General features: G+C 38.4%; 1 protein-coding gene across 1 annotated transcript in view; it reads left to right on the forward strand.

Annotated features, from left to right (window-relative positions):
- LOC120784205 (glutamate receptor ionotropic, kainate 3) overlaps window positions 1–20,306 on the forward strand; it is an 89,870-nt gene that overhangs the window by 30,392 nt on the left and 39,172 nt on the right. The window contains exons 2-4 of the mRNA XM_040117791.1: window positions 17,963–18,136; window positions 18,363–18,620; window positions 18,801–18,982. Of these exons, the coding sequence (XP_039973725.1) occupies window positions 17,963–18,136; window positions 18,363–18,620; window positions 18,801–18,982 (614 nt within the window). The remainder of the gene's footprint in view (window positions 1–17,962; window positions 18,137–18,362; window positions 18,621–18,800; window positions 18,983–20,306) is intronic.

Consider the following 20,306-nt stretch of genomic DNA (forward strand, 5'->3'; position numbering starts at 1 on the left):
AAGGTTTAAAGGTAAAAGTGTTCTCACTATGTATGCTAGATTACTTCAAACAAGCTTACAGAAAAATATTGTAAAATTTTAATTTTAACAGGACATATGGCTAGAAAATAATAATTTAAAACTCTGTGTAACATACCAATCATAAATCTCTTCCAGGGATATGAACAACATCTAAAGCAAATGCATCATTTTCATATGCTCTAGTCTAAACTTGGCTATTTTCATCTTCTGGGAAAAGCATACAGACCGTTTTTTTGTCTTAACAACAGCACCTGGCAGAAACAAGATAAGGCCTCTAAGTAGACCATATAGTGAAATACGAATAATTATGTCCAAATTACCTGGTAAGCAATCATTTAACTCTCCTTGTCACATTGAATAAGGATTAATTTGCCGGCAAATATTACACAATGAATTATTGAATAACTCATCTCTGACGCCAAATTAATCTTGAGGATTGATGATGTGGTTGTAACCTGTGATCGGACTATAACATATTTCATGAGTCATTGGTGGCGCACTTCGCATTCGCAAGGGCATTACCAAGTGATGACCTGATTTCAACTGACTGTCCCCATTTGAATCCAGGTTATATAAACGGTTCGGTGCGGCAGTAGACCGAATCATGATTGAATAGTCACTCAGCTTTTTAATTAAGTCTGTTAACGGATTATGACAGCGCTTGAAACATTAAGCATCACATGTAATGGCTCATGAGCCATTCCTTCCTGATTCCTCCAGACACCCAAAATGATTGAGTGCAGTGTCCTTTAAGAGTTGACAGTGAGGCTCCCTTGATGTTTGGGACCTGGTCTCAGTGATGCACAACATTTATGCAGCTGTACTACTTGATTTTGTACAGTCTGCCATGCCCCCCTCAGAAAACTGTAACAGGATATTATGGACAAGGTAGAGCAGTTCATATTTAAGTTTTTTTCAAATATCTTAGCACTTCAGGCCATCTCTGCTTTGAATGACAAAATAGGTCCTTGACTCCATCCACTCACTAGCTTTACAGTATCTCTGCTTTCACATTTCAAGTACTGCCATTGGAGTGACTGTTACTAAACTAGTGCCATGTGAAAGTCCTTAAGGAAGCAAGTGTATCATGGTTGTTTCTCTGTGTGCTACTCTCCTTTCTTGCCACGCTGCCAGCTCTCTTTAGGCCGGGCGTTATGCTTGCTTTGGTCTCTTGATCCCACAAGCACCCTTGAGATTGGCCAGGCGGATTTAGTAGTTGCATCCTCGCATGTGGCTTTTATTATACTGTGTTAGAAGGGCAGAAGAAGACAATGTACTATTCTGTCTCCCTGTTGGAGGCTACAGGGCAGCTTTCCACCAAGTTTCAAGGTTGTCCGCAATATATACCCAACAACCCAACAGCATTCATGGACCTCCCACAGTGCAACCCCACCTCCTTACGTTTATATACTACAAATGTGCCAGATGTGTTTTGAGGAGATGTGTTTTTAGGCAACTAAAGCACTTTGATTAAAGGTACCCTGAGGGAGTTTTTGACCACGAAGGCAGTGAAGAAGATGCAGGCAAGCTAGAAAAAATGGATGTCAACAATGTACGATCTCAAACACTACAAAAATCGGCTTTAAAAACATTTTTATGGAGAAGGAAATGCATTCAAAATATTTGTTAGACCTCAAGGATATACACACAATGTGTTTTGAGTGAGTACCTAAACATAACCATAGAGAAGTTGATTTAACTTTTAATTTCTACAAACGGATATTGTGTTGTAAGTAGATATTGTGAGAAAACAGATAACACATGTTGTCAGTGAACCTTTTGCCGATATTTTTAGTATGAACATTTTAGGACTAAGATTAATCAATAATGTTTTCTCATTTTGTTGCTAAAAAAATGTAATTTTAGCTGCATTACGTTTCTTACAAACTGTATTTGCTGTTGCATATTAGTGTATATAAACCTAATTTGTAGGAGACACGGTTGAACAGTATGATTTGTGCAGGGCAGCTACTGTGGAGTTTCCTATGGCATCTGTTCTCTCTGTGTTTTCCAGTTTGAATGCACATGCATGTCTTGTACAATCGTGTATGTGTTTCTGTAACCTCATCCTGCCACTGAGGAGCAGTGATATTACGTATTCCATCTAATCTTACTAATCATTAAAAATATCTCAGTTTAGCTCTCATTCGTATTCATCAAAATGCATTTTATATGAACTGGACAAGCTGCAGCCTCCGCAGTTGAATAATGGAACAAAAATACACTTGGCGTGATATCTTAAAGCAGCTATGGAAAAGCTTGAATGTGAGAAGGGGAAATATGGGATTAAAAACATGACCTCGATTTGATACCAAGCCACCAGCATTGTGGTGGCCAGACAGAAATCGCAGCGTGTGCAGTTATTTTTGAAACCTTTCATTAGTAAAAACCTCATAAGAAAAGCTGTTAGCAAGGTGGTTTCAGCAGGTAATGAACTTGTCAGCTCTGAGGTTTCAGAGTTTGTTGGCTTTGTCATTTTTTCTTATTATTCAATTCAGCACATTGGTCGCTCCTCTCCCCCGACTGATTTCTCAAGCCTCTGCTCGGCTGCTTGTTTTGCACCAGGAACACATTTTAGCTTCTCCCATTGGACCCAAGGCATCGAATTGCCTCTCATTTAAAATAAATAATCTGCCCCCATAATGCGCCTACTGTGTATTCCCACAAATGCTAAGCAGCCAAAATTACGTCGTAGCAACGGGATTTTCTGTTCTTTTCAACAGCCCACCAATAGTATTAGGCCTGCCAGATAAAAGCACTGAGACTTGACTGCACAAGAAGGTAGGTTAGTATGAGGTATGGATTTGCCTCGGTCCTTTTTCACTTCATTTGAGATTTCTTGCCTTTTTCATTTGGCAGTGGAAAATGCCATTGGCTCAGGCAGCGTACATTACTCTGCAGAGGGTGGGATGAAGGTTTTATGATATATTGTATTGCCTTATGATACTTGGAAGCAAATTTCATGGACAAAAAGGAGTAAAGCTTCTGATTATATAATAACTGTTTGATCATCACTACACAGTGTCACTCCAAGCATGCTGAAAATGCAATAAAACCTTAGTAACACATGGCAACATTAACCAGCCAATATTAGTTAATTGTTGATGGTAATAATGTACAGTACAGTCTAAAAATCAAAGTTATATTAAAATGTTAAAATCTTTACAAATGTCAGCATAATGCATTTACTCAAAATAGGGCTTATTTTTATATTTCAGGTATCATTATCCTCATTAAAATCTAGAGCTGAAAATATTAGGTCATTGAATAGTCGATCCACGGATAATTAATCAGCAACTTTTTCAAGAATTTACTGACATCTGGACAAACTTTTTAAGGAAAAATGCCAAACATGCCCTAGTCCCAGCTTTTCCAATGTATATGTGTTTTATATTGCTGTGAACTGAATATCTTTGGGTCAGAAAAAACAAGATATTTGATAAGATCACCTTGGGCTCCAGAAATCTGTGATGTAAACGTTTCCTGACATTTTAAAAGACCAAACAATCAATCAAGAAAATCACTGGCAGTGACTGTTGTAATTTTTAAAAAAATGAATAGTTACAAAACTTACAACGAATGGACTGAAAACCTTTAGTTCACACATGAAAAACAGGAGCAACATTATCCTCAGCAATGATGGACAACCCTAAGTGCGCATTTAAACAAGGTCGAGAACGTAATAATAGCAGGACTTTATTGCAAAAATAAACATAATAATATGGAGCCAGGTTTTCTAAAAATGATGAGAGGATATTTACAGCTCATATAGTTCAGCTTGCCACAACTGATTGGTTAACCTGACCTCGCTCAATTGGAGTGACAGTAATTTAAATGTTTTAACACATATGCAAAAATGTTCTAAGAAGAGTAACAATATCATAACTCATTTTCTGGTCAACCTGTTCTCACAGTCAATATATTCCACATGTAGTCTTTGCTACAGTTTCTAGTTTGAAACTTGTCTGAAGTCTGAGCGGGAATCATTATTCTACCTCAGACAGGTGAGTTTTTCCACTGTTTTTCAGGTGAATGATCAGACATGACGCACAGCCTGTTGTATAGGCAGTTCACAAGGTGCACACGTTATGTGTGCTTTCAACAACAAAGTGTCGGCTGATTGTCAGCACTCCGCACAGATCTGCTTTAGCGGGATGCCCATGCCATGTCAGGGATCAAAGCGAACAGCGAAGACAATTTATGCTGTGCAGCGTGTGTGACCATCATTTGGAGGCGAAGGTGGAGGAAGTGATGTGAGAAAACAAGTTGCTGCAGTGGTGGGAGGATGTTGGAAGACAGTGCTGTTGTTAGGATGCCTCTCCAACTCCCTCAAGTAATCTCCAAATCACAATTTTTCAAATTAGGTATTATCGGTGTGATGTGCAGGTTTGTGTATAAGGGTGGACATGAACAGAAAAACAGCGGTACGCTTTATGTTTCCATTGTACAAGATTATACAACACAAAGAAAAGTTTGATAAGACAGTATGGCTTTGAACTTTGCTCATGTGGAGATCCTCTAATTATGTCACATACACGGATGTTTTGTAACATAAAAAACTTGCAAACGAGGCTCTGGAATTGCTGTTTTGGGAAAATGAACTATCCTCAATTGTAGGTAACTTCACTCACCTTCAGGATAAAAACTTGATAAGTGATGTTGTATTAAAATATTCTGAATTATGTACTGTAAGGTGGATGTCGTGTATATGACGTAGAGGTAATCCATGGGATGCTAGAAGACTATAAACAACATAGTACAGCATCTCAGTTTCAAGGACACACAGTAATCTTATATTTTTGGTGAATTTGATAGAGAGAACAAATAAGAAATCTTAAGCATTTTCCACAGACTTGCCTCAGGACTTTATCAGTGCCTGTGTAATGAAACACATACCTAATGGGTTTGTTTAAAGCGCCTAATGGTTTTCTTGGTCTCTGTCCAAAAATAGTCAGAAAGGCAATGCAGGAATAATTTAGACATTTAGCTTTGGGCCATATATTTTTGTCAAGGGCACTGATCTCATTAGAATTATTCCCCCTATGCCACTGACTGACGTTTCTTTTTGTTCTTTGGCTTTTTGACTCACACGTGTTTCTTTGATTTCGATTTCACCGGAATTGGTGTGAGGGAACTTGGCATTATGAACAAAGATCAGTGATGAGACTCGTTGCACCTGTCAGAGTTGACCAGATCAGGTAATGAGGACAGTCCCTCAGGATGTTAACGAAGCCATTAAGCACTCATGTGTGAAACTGCGAGGAAGCTGGCGTGTTAAATCGTAGCAGCCAAATTAAAATTCACTGCAGATGGTACTGAAATGTAAATATCCTGCCTTTGCGAGGATGAGCTGGCCTCCTTCTCTGTGCTCTAATCGGCTTTGAAAAGACGGTGCAAAGTGCTTAGGAATAATGCTTGTGCTCTGTGATAAAACAGGCAGCTTTTATTATAAACCTACAATAGTCAAGCCATGTTTGAAAAAGAACTAAAATATAAGCTCTGCACATTTTGTTCTCCACACTGAGAATAAATGGCTCTCATTCAGGACACAATGTGTACACAACAGTTTTCTCACACAATGTCTCTTGACATATCATTTTGTTTTGTTTTATCATCCTCAGGACAACACTGACATGTGTGGAAGCTTTAGATTGATACGTTTATTTAACAAACAGGTTTTGAAATAGAGTTCACAAAAAGAAAAGAGCAGTCCGTGTATGTCTGTCTGATGAGACCTGCTTTGGCTTATCTGTTTAAGGAAACTACATGCAAACCATGGAGTGTGTTTACAAGAGAAGTTTCATGTAGGCTGTCAGTCAAATCAGTGCAGTCAGACATGTTGATTTACATACAGTCATGAGGGAATGTGCTTTGAAGCTGATCATTAAGGCAAATCTTTTGCAGCATTGGGCTATTAATATGATGCGTTTTACATAATTGAGAGAAAAGTCTACCTGAAATAACTTAAATTTAGATTCCGTAAATGTCCATTTTCATTCAGAAGGTATCAGTTAATGTCCCTAGGTTGACTGGTCCTTCACATTCATTGCACTGTGCTCTCTGCTAATCCTTACGAGTACATGGCCCTCTATATGCACCCTGAGGGGAAAAATCTCCCTCCTCATACCACCAGGAAAGCTGGAGAACGTGGTTAAAAATGAGCGCCCAGGGCTGAGATTCAGATGGGCTGAGATTGGTCTTGTTCCAGATGATGGGAACGTTCTCGCAGACACAGTGAAGTTAATTTCCATTTGAGTGCCTCCTGTCCCAGAAACTAGCCAGGGGTGTCCCAGATGATCTGACCTGCACCTCCCCCTCATTTGTCTACATTAACTTTGCATGTGTGGTCCGTCCAATAATAAGTGGGGCAGATTTATATTTAACCTTGTTTGCATTGACTTTGAAAAACAGGGCAACTCTTGTCTTCAGACCTCTTTCACCTTCTCAGCTTGAGGGCCTTGTTTTTCTTTACAACGTACATTGGAGCTGTATTTTTAAGTTTGATATTAATCAAGTTTATTACAAATTCTGAACTGCCTGGAATCTTTGTCATTAATTGAGTCACAGTCAAGCTCCACATGTTTTTATTGTCTTGGAGTTAAAAATGCAATAAAGCCTGGCTGACATGTTCACTTCCTTTTACAAAAACTAAGACAAGAGATCATAAAAAGATACTGACTGTATGTCCTGTTTTCATTATGCATCTGGCAAAAGACACTGATTTCTATGGTTCGGGGGCAGAGAAAGCCCTGTCAAAGAGTTTTATACGTACCCAAACTCAAACTGTTGTTCTAATTATGTTAAGCATTAAAACAACTAAGTGGCTGTCAATTGGCCAGCAGCAGGTTTGTGACAGTAAAACTGAGGGGTCCCACCAACGTGCTACTAATGAAAATGAGCCCCCAAGTGACCAAACACAAAGAATACGAACATTAAACTCGATGGTGAAGCCTTGAGGTAGAAGGCTATTATATTCAGCCTTCAATGCTGCTGTTTCACTGACACTCATCTAATTATATTGATTCTGAAATAAAATGTAATGTAATGAAAGTTGATAGACTTAAAAGTAAAAGTTGTCCTTCATATATTTAATTTTTTTATTACAATTTTTTTCAGTACGAATGAGCGCTAACTTTAAGTACCGGCTATTCTCGTATCACCCAATTGGAACGACATACTAAAAAAAACAAAAAAAAGGAGACATTAAACTTGCTGAAGGCTATATGAGCACTGTGAAAATAAAAAGCAATGATGGGTAAGTGAGTTTTGTGTGGAACGGAGTGTGATATGTTACTGAATGCTCAGATCGAAAACAGCCCTGATTTAAAAATGAAAACGGGGTGCATTGGTGGGGGGGGTGTTGCTGCAAGTACGGTTTTTCTGGATAACCATACTTAAGTATTAGGGCATTATTTTCTTTTTTTTTTTGTTCTTTTTTTTTGCCAGATCCTCAGAGTGGCACCGCTCCAGAGTTGTTGAAACAATGGAAAGTGCTGCGTTTTCCCACAAAGTTCTGTTGTCCGTATGAACACGGCTTTACTCTGCTGCAGTAGCAGCTGAGATTCCCAGACAAACCACCCTGCTTTGCTTGCCTGACAGATAAAGCCCTCTAGCTTGCACACTTACGTAAATCCCTTTTTTGAGTACTCAGATTGGAAAAACAGAACATAGCTATGTGTTTATGGGTGACAACTTGTATTTTCAAGACTATATACAGAGCCCCCAAGTCATTTGTTCATATTGCAAATGAGTTACTTGGAAAAAATAGCTCACTTACGCTAGTTTCTGAAAACATACTGTAATTAGCCTTATAGAATATAATCATGCCCTGTAACTGTTATTTCATGCTGCTATATATTTTACTCACTGCTGTTGCGCAAATAATGTTATGTCATGCATAGATGACTGGCATTTCTCCTATAATAGCTGAAGTTTCAGATTGAAGTGTTGAATTGCCAGTGAAAAGGGAAGTGTTTCAGGAGTTTTGCAGTCTTCGGAATTGCATGAATACCCCTGACAATGTCAGGGTATGTTGAGACAGCCGGAGAGGGTATACATGGCCTACAGCTATGAGGCTTAACAGCTGGTATGTGTGGAGCAGTGTTTTCTAGGTACAAAATCAAGTTGCAGTGAGGTTAAAGATGTCATTTTAAGTTAACTGTGTTCATTCATTTAGTATGTTGGAAATAAGGCCTAGACTTGTATAATTACAAAACTACATGTAAGCGTACAGAGGTTGAATAGCATTGTATTTGCTGTCGACAAGACAAAACAGACACAGCAGCTAACGTGTACTGTATTTTTAAACTAGAGAAAGAGGCGGAAGCCATAGCTAGCTGGTGAGTAAGCTTGTTGGGGTCATGATCAAATTGCTATTGGCAAATGTTGCAAGGATGCAATATTTAACTGCAGTTATCTTCATGTAAGTCCTCTTCCTAAACACACACACACTCACATTTATTATTTAAGGTGCACCTTCCAAAGCTGTTGTTTACGCACAGTGTGAAGCTTTTTCCTGCTGCTGGCCACCTTTGTGTCCCACTGTGACAAAGTGCCAAGGCTGCAGGTCTGCATATTTTCCGCCGCCATATGTGGACAAAGAAAGATGGCAGCGGATGAGGAGATGGATGGGGTAGGGATGGTGATAGACACAGGTAGCTTGGCACAGCTCAGCGCCCCCTTCCACCTGGCATTAGTTACCATTGTCTCGCTCTCTGTTTTCCTGGCAGAGCCTTTGATTGAACTGGCCGTGAGGTGAGGATTTGGCATGGGGTGGGTTTTAGCTCCGTGATAACAATAGGCCACAGACGTAGGGGGGTGGCTGTTTGTATCGTGCATTGTGGAAAAGGATTGTCTAATGCAGGTTCACTGTGCATTGTGCATGGTTTCTGGAAAGGGATTTGTGGTTTGTAAAAGGGCGTCTGACTCCCACTGCTCAGATTGTCTTATCAACTCGGTGTCTTCACTGGGTTGTCCCGCAATTGTCCTCATACAGCGCGAGGCAGTTTCTCTCGACTGAAGGATCTAATTGACCCAGCCAAGTTTTTATAGCATACCGGGAGCATGGGACACGCATTACTTTTAGTTTAGAAAAAAGGTATTTTCATTGCAAGCAAGCCCTGACACCGCTAATCATGACCAGGGTGCCCTGTACGGTGCAGAGCACAGGCTCCCGCCCTGACAGATTATCCGGTGTGAATGTTTGGGAATGATAATGAGATCAAAACACCCCACTAAGCTACGAGGAGAGGGTGGAGGCTGGAGAGGCAGAAGGAGCAAGGGAAAGTGAGCAGGAGCGAGCAGGGGAGAGCGTGAGCGATAGCTGCGATAAATTGCAGAAGCAGAACCACTTGAGCATAAAATTAGATTTTACAAATGTGTTGTTACCTGACAGTCCTCTGACAGAGGAGATATCACAACATTATAAGGCTGCATGAGTGCTACTAATCGTATCAAATAAATAAGAATGCTTCTCAGCTGTGATAGAGCTTGATGGATATTCAATGTGGACAGTGAGTTAGAGGGAGACATAACATAATTAAAACAGCCTTTCTCATTATGGACTTAAACATTAGAAGCCCAAATTCAATTTATATGATAATATATTATGCTCTGTGAAAGCTGTGCACATTACAACACATTGGTCTAAATGCTTTGACACTTAAAACCTTGTCACTGTCTGTTGATGTCACATTTTGAGGAAAAGCTTTTGAAATGTAAGAATAACTGTATTCGGTAATATTTCTCTCCTTGATGTGCATTTCTGTCATTGTGCGACGTCCAAGACTAGAAATTCCTGCCGCCGTCAAGTACCGATATGTGATCGTTTAATGATAAGAGTCTTTTTGCTTTGGATTCTTTACTAGAGTGAAACTAGTTGAGGATACACAACCGCCTTCAGTGGTTAGAAAGAAACCCGCTATAGAAATATACTGTAACAAAACATACCTTTACTACATGCACAGCCTGTCAAAGTAGGAAATATAAAGTCATTCTACATAATGGATTGCTATGAGACTGAGCATATGAGGAGACAATTATCTGCCCCATTATTGGTGGTTACAATAGTTAGTTAAATACATCATTAAGACATGAATGAAGACTGAATGAATCAGTCTGAATGACAATTAGAAGCTCTAATTCAAGCCAGCTTAGCAGACAGTGTGTGTGAGAGACAAGTCACAGAGGGAAGCTTTATTTATAGTATGCTGCAAGCAGAAATAGTGCGTATGTATGTGTGTGTGAACCCGCTGCAAATGTGTAGCACTATGAGTAAATATATAGAGGGTTACATATAGAGTGATAAATCTGTGGGGAAATAGTCCACCTGATGTTTATTGCTTGATATGATACTTCTGCTTATACAACGGTGTCTGAGGCCACTCAGACGTCTGGAGTAGCCATTCAAGTGAATGGGAAAGTGGATCTTTTATACAGCAGTGGTCTAAAGACTAATAACGTCTGTTGTTAGACAGTTTCATTTCTGCAAGTTTGTAACAGTTGATTTCATGTTTTTTAAGTGGTGAATATGGCATTCGGAATTAGGTTTTTCACGAGTCATGTTCACTTTCTCAAATCTGTACCAGATGCCACTTTTTAACAGTGGGAGGGGAATAAAGCCCACTTGATACATTTGTTTTGGCAGATATTCAACTAAAACAGACTGCTGAGTCCTTCATAATTCGGGGTTATGAGTTATAGTAAAGTGGTTATATTAATATTTTTACGTTTGTGCCACTATCAAGCTTTGCTGTCAATTTTTAGCAAGCAAAGCTGAAGTTAAGACAACCGTTATATATTCAGATCTTCACAAAGGGAACTCACATACTATTAGTGGGCCACAAAATGATCAGATGTAGAATTCAGGATATCATTTAGGTGATGTAAGTTGAAATATGAATTTTCTGTTGTTTAAATATTGAAATATTGTTTAGATATATTACTATTTAATGTTGTATCCAAAATCTAGACCAGTACTGTTACATTATGTTCCCACTACAAAGTGACATTTGAATGTGTCAGTATTAAAGTTTAATTACTACACTAGAGAACACAAATTCCTATGTAATAACACGTGTTGCCTTATTATGTTTAAAGTTCATTGTTTATACAGGGATCAAATGGGGATTAATATAAGCTTCGCACAATGAAACAAATAACTAGAATTCTTGTGGCTAGAGTGAAGGTTGTGCATTAGCTGCCATTAAATTTAACTCGAGGCTTTATTCTTCTAGTTATGTTAATTTACATGCTTTATCCGTGTACACAGACTGCATTCTTTAGCTTATGTACTGTTTGTAATGAAATCCTCCACATTAACAGAACACAATAAGTAGGCTTTGTTAAATAATCATGTCCAGCATATAAATTTACAACAAGAATATACTGCTTTCGGTCCTAACATCTTTTTAATCTTATGTCTGCAAACATAATTATAGTACTTAAAGGGATATCTTTTAGGTATTTAAATCTTCAGAAAAAAAGTTATTAAATGTTTATTTGTTACTGTGATGTGTTTTTGTTGTTTTATTTGGCTCAAACTAAACGGTTCAACAATATTGCACGCCTTCAATAAGCCTCCTTGTTTCTATTACTGTATGGCTGCAATGAAAGACAATCACTCACACACGCAAACCTGTTTTAAGATGACACGTCAGTGACTGAAATTAATTCATCAGACCTATACGTCCTTTACACTGTGTCATTAACGTGTCATTTGCAGTTAACATGTCTGCAAACATTAACATGTCAGCACATACCTGTCATTCATTATCACAGATTTAGTTTAAACAATTTCAACAGTACAAAAACTGGTCAGCGAATGTGGACCACTGTATATGTTTCTGGAGGATTTTTCTGTTAGTATTCAATACCACACTAACATACAGCATATCACATCACGTAGTGGCCTGAGTAGTAGCAATATAATTTACTATTGGTGACATATATTTATCCATGCGCGCTTCATATATATTTGTTTACTTTGTTCCTCTACATTAAGATTTAACATTAATTTGTTGAGATTTAAATTACTAGCTAGTGGAATATTCACTACGGTAATTACTCACCCATTTATGTATGCTGCTTTGATCCTGATAAGGGTTAGAGAGGGACTGGAGCATTACAAGAAAAATACATGGAAACACAATGAACAGGTCACTGATCCACTGCAGGGTTAACACACAACAAACACATTCACACTAACACCTGTGGTCTCAGATTCACCCGGGCTGCATTTGTTTGGACTGCGGGGAGGAAACCAGAGCAGTGGGGTGAAACCCAAGTAAACATGGGGAGCAGAACCACAGCTAAGATCAAACCGAGAAACTTCTCGCTGTGAGGCATCTTTGCTAAGTAATGAGCCAACATGGTGCCAGACACCATTAATTAACCAGCACCCTTAATTTCCTGTCACGATAGTTATCATTGATTAAATGTAACAGATTCCTGGCCTGCTTTTCGTGATACAAAAAAACAGTATTGGCTAACTTAACCATTGGTCTCATTATCATATAACTGTTAGTCCCAAGTGTTGTGTTGTTACCCAGAATGATGAAGGAACATATTCTTCCTGAAATTGGCTGCATTTCCGAATGTTCAAGGTGGTTTGCGAGTGTGCTTTGTGCTGGTCATTGTTTGCTGCCATCATTGTGAAACTGAGTGCTGTTGCACGTCCAGGGAGACAGGAAGCTAGTCACAGGGAGACTGGGAATCCCACCGGTGTAAAGAAAGTACAAAAGAGCAACACCCAGAAACGCAGTGGGCGAGCACACATGTATCAAATCTTGTTTAGGCCTCTACATTGGTTTGGCTGGCAGCAAGGAGTTTGTTTTAACAAGCTCAAGGTACGCATAGTACAATGGAGGGCAATAAAAATCAAATATTAAGGTACTCCAGGTATCTCCATGTACCTATCTACCGTATCTGTCTATACATATGGATCTTTATTGTATTTATATACAGAATTATTTAATTATTTAAATTATTATTTAAATTTATTTATTCGAACTTCCCTTGATTTCACCTAAAATCAGGCCTGAATGAAATCAGTAAAATCAATCTTGTTTAAAGCCACAGGGAGGTAATGTTATCATACTTAGCGTTGTCGTGAAGCTGTTTGTAACTGAATGTAAGATTCCTGCTCGGCAGAAAATAACAAAAAGGTCACTGATCTTGCCTCTCCTCCACACAGATTTCATGTTGCACAAGGGCAATGGTATCACAGTTTTTACCTCAGCAGTAAAGTAAGTGCACATATCAATTATGGGCACTGAATTTATTTTGAATACATATTATTGGAAAGAATAAAAAAAAAAAAAAACCCAAAACATTGAGTCAGCTGTTTAAACTAAGTAGTGATGTTTTTTCAGCTGTAAGTCAAATTTTTTCTGATTCCTTGAAAGAATAGATGCTAATCTGACAATCTTTGAGTTGTGCTTTTATGTGATTAATGTTAGAATAGGGACAAACACATTCTTCTAAACATCCATGTTTACGCTACATTACTAAGAAATATGACTTGTCCAATATTGTAAGTAAGCCCAAAGAATTGGATGACAATCTTAGTTGGAAAAAACAGCATATCAGATTGGTCCTTGGGTGATTCCATCTTCAATCATAGAACAGCTTTCAGATCAGGTTACATTTGTGACTTCCTGCATTCAGTTTAGATAATGAATTAATTCAGATAATGAAAGAAAAGTGCAATGTGTTTCTCCAACAACTGAGTTACCATAGGAAAAAAAAAACAAAAAAACCCCAAATCTTCACAGTAGTCCTATTTTATCAGCAATCAGAACATCAGTGTATGTATCGTGAAGCAGAAACATGGCGAGACTAAATGAATCAGAACTGTATTACTTCCAAACTGTCCACACTATATCTTTAACATTATGTGGTAAAATTCATCAAACCAAAAGACAAAAATGGCAAAAAACAACCCTTGGCAGCATTCTATTTTAAATGGCTTTGTTTTGGCAGATTGTCATTCTGTCACTCAGATCACAATCTTTGAAGTCGTGAGTCTGTAAATGCAGTAGATGTTAAAAATAAGTATTTTCTGTGGTACCCAGATGATTTCAACCTAACCAACTGAGGCGGCTCGCAGGCAGTCTGCCACTACATAACAGCAGAGACTGGGTTTATGCTTATGTATTTTCCCACGTTGTTTGCGGGTACATGACATGTGGGGCTTTCACGCTACAACATGGATTCATGCAAGGGCATGTACAGCTGACTGACTCAGCGTCTATCCGTTAGTTCCTTTAGGGCCTGCAGACCCCTCCACACCCACAGCTTCTGTTTAAGAATTAAAGTCAGCTTGATTTTCATTCACACCGCAGATTACCAAAGGCTCTCATGTGCATGCAGGCTGATATTTTATTAATGTATAATCTATTATCGTAAATAATAAAAAGCTGGTACCTTGTAGTTGCCAGGTTAACTGCCTGTACATATCCCGACCTTCTACTTTCTTGATGCCTCTGCTTTTTGTAACTAGATCTGCAAATCTTGGAAGCTTAACGCAAACGTTGTAATAGATGTTGGCACCATTATAACAGCGCTGGGATAACGTTTATTAGTCTGTCTCAGGCTTGTTATTTTAGTTAACACCAAAGGCGTAATACCAGCAGTGCATATTTGTAATTTAAGCAAGAAATTATAAAATAACTGGGATACAGTGACACTGAATAATAAGTGGAGTAACTAAGAATAGTCTGACAAGTTTTACTTGCTGTATGGTACATAATTTGGCACAATAAGAGCTCAGAATTTTATTATATTATGATGTTCCAGTGCTAGTTGCCCACCCTGTTTCTGTTTACATCTCTCTAAGTTTGGCTGGTCTAGTTTAATGTACTTTTTGCATTTTAAGAGTAGTCCTCTCTTCCCATACATCTGTCTGTGGCAGCCAATCCACAAAGTCCTCAAAGGACAAATGATAGAAAACGCTGCAATTAGTAGCTGATTTATATATTGTGGTAGGACCTTAGAGACTTATTAAGGGCCTTTGTGTTCTTGTCTATAGACATGATAATTTGTAGGCTTTTGATGGAAATTCACAAGAACAAGTCTGAAATTCATGCATCTCAATTTGCATTTGCCCACTGCGATAATTAACATTCAGTGTGGTTAGGGTTAGGGTTAGTGTTTAATGGGAACTTGTAAACGTGGTCCACAATATACCAATCTCTACATCATTAGAGTAAATTTTCTGCATTGCTAAAAATAATGGCTTATCCCTTATTTGATGGAGTTGCGGGAGCTCCTGTACATTAAGCCTTGTTATTGTGCTTATGGCAGGATTCTAAAAAGGGCAAAGCAAATTATCTGCAGGATTTTCCTCCCAAGTAGCAGGTTTCCCTCTGTTTATTAAATTTGTTAAAGTGCTTCTGAGCAATGCACATTTTATCCTCTTAACAGTCAAATTACTATATACTCCAGCAATTACTTAATGTACTCTAATGAGATTTCCCCATGAAATGGAAGGATTCATTTATTTTAATGTGACACATTCTACCGGGCGGTTTATGCATCACGTCCCCAACCCATCACAAAGGGTTTGAGTCATAAATAGTAAGATGAGCTTGGCTTCCAGACTTGCCACTCTGCCCACAGCAACTGAGGTATATAATTCTGTGATCCAGGCACCGAGGGTCTGTTGGTTAGGTCACAGGGGCATCACTGGGTCACAGGTGCTATTTCCAAGCTCAGCTCTTTGCAACCAGGTATTCTTTAGGATTAGTGAAATAATACCGGGCTGGGAGACTACGTACTAGGCAATGGGAGTGCAAAAGCCAAAGCACAAATAACACCCCAAACATAAAATAAAATAAAATAAAACAAATTATTTTGTGCTGTTTAAATCCCCTTGGCCCACATTAAACTAAAGACTTTTTAATTGATTTTTTTGTACCTTTTAATAGTGGTAAAGGTATGCATGAAACCAATAACTATGGATAATTATACAACTATAATTTAAAGAACGACGCATTTTAATCCTCCCACTGAAGGGAAAAATATCAGTATTCTAGGGAAATGTACTAAAACCTCGTATCCTTCAACAAAATAAAGCAAGTACTCAATGAGAAAAATAACTGGCAACAATTCCGATCATCAGTAAATTGTCAACTATCAGGCAATATGTACTGAATGTTGTCATGGTTCCAGCTTTTCTGCTGCTTTTCTCTTTGTTTTGTCATTGCAAGTTGGATATCTTTAGGTTTTAGACTCTTGGTAGGACAAAACAAGCAGATGATACCATGTTGGACAATGCAAAAATCCTCAGTAGATTAATAGATCATGAAGCAAGTGATTTATGAAAAAGTGTTTAGTGTCAAGACAGGAGTAGCTGGAACTTGACTAATAAATGTATTTAATCGAGACAACGAGACAAATTGTTTTAGTACAGAAATATTTGAAAGTACATTAGAGTATAATGGTGGCATAAAATAACAAGTCACCTTCAAATGCTTTGCAACACTATAAAACCAACCCATAATTACCATGAAGCAGATTATAGATAGAGATTTGAAATGAGTATCAACTTCTTAAGAGAGATCCGACTCAAAATCCTCAAAATCAGCTTTGACATGCATTAACAAGCAGCAAAAATAACGTTAAAGACTTCTACTATGGTGATTTAGAGTTTAGAAATCTGTGATCTTAATGCAGAAAAAGCAGGTTTTAAAAAATGATGGCCATAAAAGTTCAACTTAAATACAGATATTCGTAACGTTTGATGACAGTGAACATTTTTTTTTTTTAAATTGACAGAGGATGGCAGAGACATTTTGCTTTGTTATTGAAATGGATGATATGATGAGAGTGGAGGTGGAGGAGCCAGTCTCTCAATAAGCTGATGTTCCTACAGGCATCTTTTTAAGAAGCTGTCTAAACTGTCTTCTTCAAGGCTGCAGCCGAGCCACAGAGGAATTTTGTTGTCTTACATTTGACACTATTTGTAATGTTTGTTACTTACCAATTACACGCAAATTGTGGAACTCAAACTATTGTAATGTTAGATGCCAAGGACATGACAGTGAAATATTTCCAAAGAAAGTACTCTGACTTTCAAATATTATATGTATTTAGAAAAGCTCCCTTTAAAAGCTCCCAATTATAGAGCTGTTCACAGATTTAGCAGCTCTCCGTGACAAATTTACTGATGTACACGTATAAATCAGTGGAGTTCCTTTAAATGACCTAACCTGAATATAAAATACTTTTTTGATTGTTTAAGCTTTATTGTATTTGTCATGTGGGTCCAGCATATCATGAAAAAAAAAAAAAAACCTTTCATTTCACAAACTAATGAAAAAGAAAAGTTATTTTCCCTGCACTGCAGTATGTAGTGCAGGACTGATGTCTGATACATGCCACCATCTCAAGCGATACTCTACTTTGATTTGAACCTAGACATGTTTTGTAAGTTTTGAGCAATAGTGCATTCCATCTAAAAAATTGAAAAATACCTTCCTTTGGGTTTTATGTAAAAGAGGAGTGCCCAAGTCCAGATATCTGATCCACCAATGTGGTATTCTGTTTAAATAAATGGACATCTTAATGGAGAGACAAGAGCCTAACCTATTCCACTGGTCTGATGGAACAGACAGATACACAGATTCACACAGATGCACGCGCGCGCACACACACACACACACACACACACACACACACACACACTCAAAAACATGAACACACACACAGAGACTCCTTCAAATCCATTATGTCTTTAGACTTCAAAGCTAATACTGTTTTTTTCCCCCAAAAATTCCCTGAAAATTGAGAGGGTTGCTCCATGTTTGCTGAGCAAATTTAAAATTCCTCTCAGTATTTCTCTCCATTTAGTCCCACCTGAGTCTGTGTTTCTCCTTTGCCTGTGATTATGTTTGAGACCAACTGTCATGGGCTTGACGGGTCCTTCTCTTTTGTTTTTCAGGTGGGATTTTTGAGCAAACAGACGGACCTGTTTCACTCGTTAGTGCGGAGGAGCTTGCCTTTAAATTTGCTGTCAATAACATTAACAGAAACAGGACTTTGTTGCCAAACACAACATTAACATATGACATTCAGAGGATTAATATCTACGACAGCTTTGAGGCATCAAGAAAAGGTGAGTGACTTGTTTAGTGTTTATTCAAGGACTGTGATCACATTGTGGACAAAGAAAGAATCTGGTCGGCCAAAAAAACGTCAAAACAGCTAAATTAGTTTGAACACTGATTGCTTTAGCCCACAAATTAAAGCCCTAAATTTTAGTTTTTGGGAATTCTTAATAAAATTACTGTGAGCTAACATAACTTGCTTTCTTCTCAAGCTTTTCTCTCGTTCTTTTCTAGCTTGTGACCAACTGTCTTTAGGTGTGGTTGCAATTTTTGGGCCCTCACATAGCTCATCGTCTAATGCTGTGCAGTCCATCTGCAATGCATTGGAAGTGCCACACATCCAGGTGCGGTGGAAACATCACCCCATGGACAACAGGGACACCTTTTATGCGAATTTATACCCGGATTACTCATCACTAAGCTATGCTATCCTGGACCTGGTGCAGTTTCTTAAATGGAAAACAGCCACTGTTGTATACGATGACAGCACAGGTACGACTTTTATACTGTTATATAATGTTACTGTAATTTTGCAAAAACGATGCACATGAGCAAAGTTTCACTGTAAACAGTGAGTTAAGGAAAGAAAAATTGGAGTCTTAACCATCTACCTCATTGTCTCTGTATTTTCTATGTGGTCATGCCTACATTTGTGCTGTTTCTCTTCTTTAGGTCTTATAAGACTACAAGAGCTGATAATGGCCCCATCCAGGTACAACATCAGGCTAAAGATACGCCAACTTCCTCTTGACACACAGGACACGAGACCCCTTCTCAAAGAAATGAAGAGAAGTCGGGAGTTCCGCATTATCTTCGACTGCAGTCACCACATGGCTGCACAGATTCTCAAACAGGTTAGAGCAAGGCCTTCATAGTGGCATTACCCTTTATAACTTAATATAGCCGGACAAATGAAAGCATGTGGTCTTCTTCCAAACAGCTGTCTGACAGTTGATTCTTATTAGATTTGTTCTGAATTAAAATATAGAGGCTTTGACTTACTATGAACTTGGCAGGGGCTAAGTGGGAGGAGAGTAGCAGCAGAAGGTGCGCCAATAATAATTAAATCGCAGTCACATTTTGCTGTCAGGGAGTACGGGGGACTTCCACTTGTGCCATCAGCCTTCTATAGAGCACCTTAAAGGTGAGACAGCTAGTGTCCAGCTGTAGATATCAAACCCAAAATTTGGCAGTGTTAATTTTGCAGGATATACTTTTTGGATTGAATGGTGTGGTCTGCTTATGGTAACCATAAGCAGACAGGCATGCCATGGTTTGACATTGAGCTGTGGTCAGTAGTTATATCCAGCTGCTCATTTTTTTTTTTTTACATCTGTTCCAACTGCATTTGTATTACAGACTGTAAAACTACACTAATGCAATGTGTAGTTCTTACAATTAATCATGGGCCTTCACAAATTGATGTATCTGGGACTTAAAATGTTTATATTTTTTTTCCTTTCCTCTATCATTATGTTCTTCTTATCCTTTTATTGCTTTTACTTTCATGCAAACACTCTTTATGAATGAACTGATAACCAATTTGACTTAAATATACATCCCATAAACAGGTATAAGATCCAACATGTTTCATTATCAAAACTGTACATACATGTGTTTTGATATATACGATGTATAAGAGCTGTTAGTATGATGCACCCAGTGGAGATTGTGTAGGTGGTCTGATGCTCTTTAGATGTCAGTAACGACACCCACCCTCCCCCACCCGCAGTCCCCCATCCCCCAGCCCCCCACCCGCCCACCCCCTGCCCAAAATCTCCTCCATTCAGTTGCTTTCTGCTGTCAGCTTCTCTTAACATGTATCCCAAATGCATCATCTCCTCCCAAGTTATTTAAATAACTCAGTCCACCCAAGTTACTGAGATCTAAGTTGACATATATATGCTCATGGCCAGTCTGCACATCTCGCACCACGAAATCAGTGTCCACTCAAGAGAAGAAGCGAGTGAAGGTTTTGAGGCAAAAGTGCTCCAGACAATTCTCTTCCATGACCAAATTTTCAGGGCGCTGTGGTACAGACCAAAGCATTTCTGTTTAAATATATTCATGAGGCAGCTCATACCAGCAAATACTGACATTTGAGAAGCTGCAACCAGAGAATTTGGAGCATTTTAGCTAAAAATCAAAGAAAAAAACAATATAGATTAATACTAATAG

This window comes from Xiphias gladius, chromosome 22, assembly GCF_016859285.1.
Source record: "Xiphias gladius isolate SHS-SW01 ecotype Sanya breed wild chromosome 22, ASM1685928v1, whole genome shotgun sequence".
NCBI classification, from domain to species: domain Eukaryota; kingdom Metazoa; phylum Chordata; class Actinopteri; order Istiophoriformes; family Xiphiidae; genus Xiphias; species Xiphias gladius.